Raw genomic sequence first — 1,720 nt, forward strand, 5'->3', positions numbered from 1 at the left:
GGATCAGATCGGGCGCAGTTCCCACACTGTGTCTCCAGTGTTGTCCCCTGTAGGGCTATGAGTCAGTGAGGGACGTCATGCGTCATAGTGCGGCCGGCCATCTGGTCTTCTCTGTGGACTGGCTGCTCTAATCGGGAATATCATCCTCGAGGCCTGGTGAGAACCCAGCTCTTTAGACAGGACTGAAGTATCACCCTTCTGGGTTTTCTTTCTCAATGAAAACCCACGGTGACTCGGGCCTGGGGCCTGTTGGTCTCTTTCTAGGTTTGGAGAGAGACAAGTTTGACAACAAGACAGTCACCTTTGAAGAACACATCAAGGAAGAGCACAACATGTGGCATTACCTGTGCTTCATTGTGCTGGTAAAAGTGAAGGACTCCACAGAATACACGGGACCGGAGAGTTACGTTGCCGAGATGATCAGGGTGAGTGGGGAGCGCCTGGAGGCGGGCCAGCCTGGGAGGGGCTACATGGCCTGTGGGGAAGTTACCTAGACTGACAGTCTCAGAACCCCACAGGGGCAGTTCTCCCCTGCCCTACAGGGTCCCTGTGAGTCGGAATAGCCTGGATGACAAGGAGTTTTGTTTTTATTTTGTTTTGATCTTGGACTCACTATATGCGGCAAAAGAGTATTACTGCTAGTGTTCTGGTTCAAAGTCCTACATACACAAACTAAACATGTTTAAACATGCCTCTGTGATCAGTGGATGGCTGCAAACAAGTTCTCTTCTTGTGGGGGGAAAAGGTCCAACCCAAAAGTGGCTTCTGAAGGAGTCTCCTGGGCCAGTTAAGTTGAAGGCATACAGCTCAGCTCAGATAGACTGTCTCAAAGGACACTGGGCAAAAATTAGGAGACTTATTAGGAAGTTGTATGTGAACTGCACTGATGGGAAACCGTCAGGCAAGCTGCACTAAGGAATTTGCCCCAGCATGGCAATTCATCTGCTCATTCTTCCAGAGTAGCAAGGGCATTCCCCAAGAATGTCATTGGAATACCTTACCCCACCCACCCGACAGCCCTGATCTTGCCCCTTCAGACTTCATTGTTTCCCCAAAACTCAGACAAAATCTAAGAGGAGCGTGAGTTTAGCTCCTCGATATAAATGAGAAAACAGAGAATGCCCCCCCCCACACACACACACCAAACATTGTATTGGCATGTATTTCACATTTACAATTCAGTAGCCCGGTTGTCCAGTCACATCAAGGAGAATTGTACAATAATTATCGTGTCAGTTTTTATTTTAGAGCACCCCCCCTCCCCTCCCCATGGTTACATCACCTTTAAAATGAGTTATGCAATCACAATCTGTTCTAGTGCTCCCTCCCTGCTCCCATCTTCATTATTTACTCCCCAAATCCCCTTTCCCTCCTTGTCACCCCCTATCCCCCACTCCTGTATTCCCTATATCCCCTTGTATCCGTTATTCAGTTTTTATCATTATTCCTCCACCACTCCTGACAGCACAGAACGAGGAAAGGTTAGAAAGATGGAAATACCTCTTTCCAAAGTCTGTAGACTTAGAGATGTGCCAACATACAATAGCTTCACATCTTGTTTTCTTTTAGAACAGTAGTTCTCAACTTTCCTAATGCAGCGGCCCTTTAATACGGTCCCTCATGTTGTGGTGACCCCCAACCATTGGAAGTAGTTAATCCAGTTCCAGCTCCACAGCCCGACTTCCCATGTCTGCTGGCGCCCACACACATAGACGCACAC

At 48.2% G+C, this 1,720-nt stretch overlaps 1 protein-coding gene across 1 annotated transcript in view; it reads left to right on the forward strand.

Moving 5' to 3' along the window:
* ITPR1 (inositol 1,4,5-trisphosphate receptor type 1) overlaps positions 1-1,720 on the forward strand; it is a 413,260-nt gene that overhangs the window by 388,359 nt on the left and 23,181 nt on the right. Inside the window, exon 60 of the mRNA XM_045285628.1 lies at positions 265-425. Within this exon, the coding sequence (XP_045141563.1) occupies positions 265-425 (161 nt within the window). The remainder of the gene's footprint in view (positions 1-264; positions 426-1,720) is intronic.

This window comes from Echinops telfairi, unplaced genomic scaffold (assembly GCF_000313985.2).
Source record: "Echinops telfairi isolate 266 unplaced genomic scaffold, ASM31398v2 ScPeMD7_7474;HRSCAF=8512, whole genome shotgun sequence".
Taxonomy (NCBI): domain Eukaryota; kingdom Metazoa; phylum Chordata; class Mammalia; order Afrosoricida; family Tenrecidae; genus Echinops; species Echinops telfairi.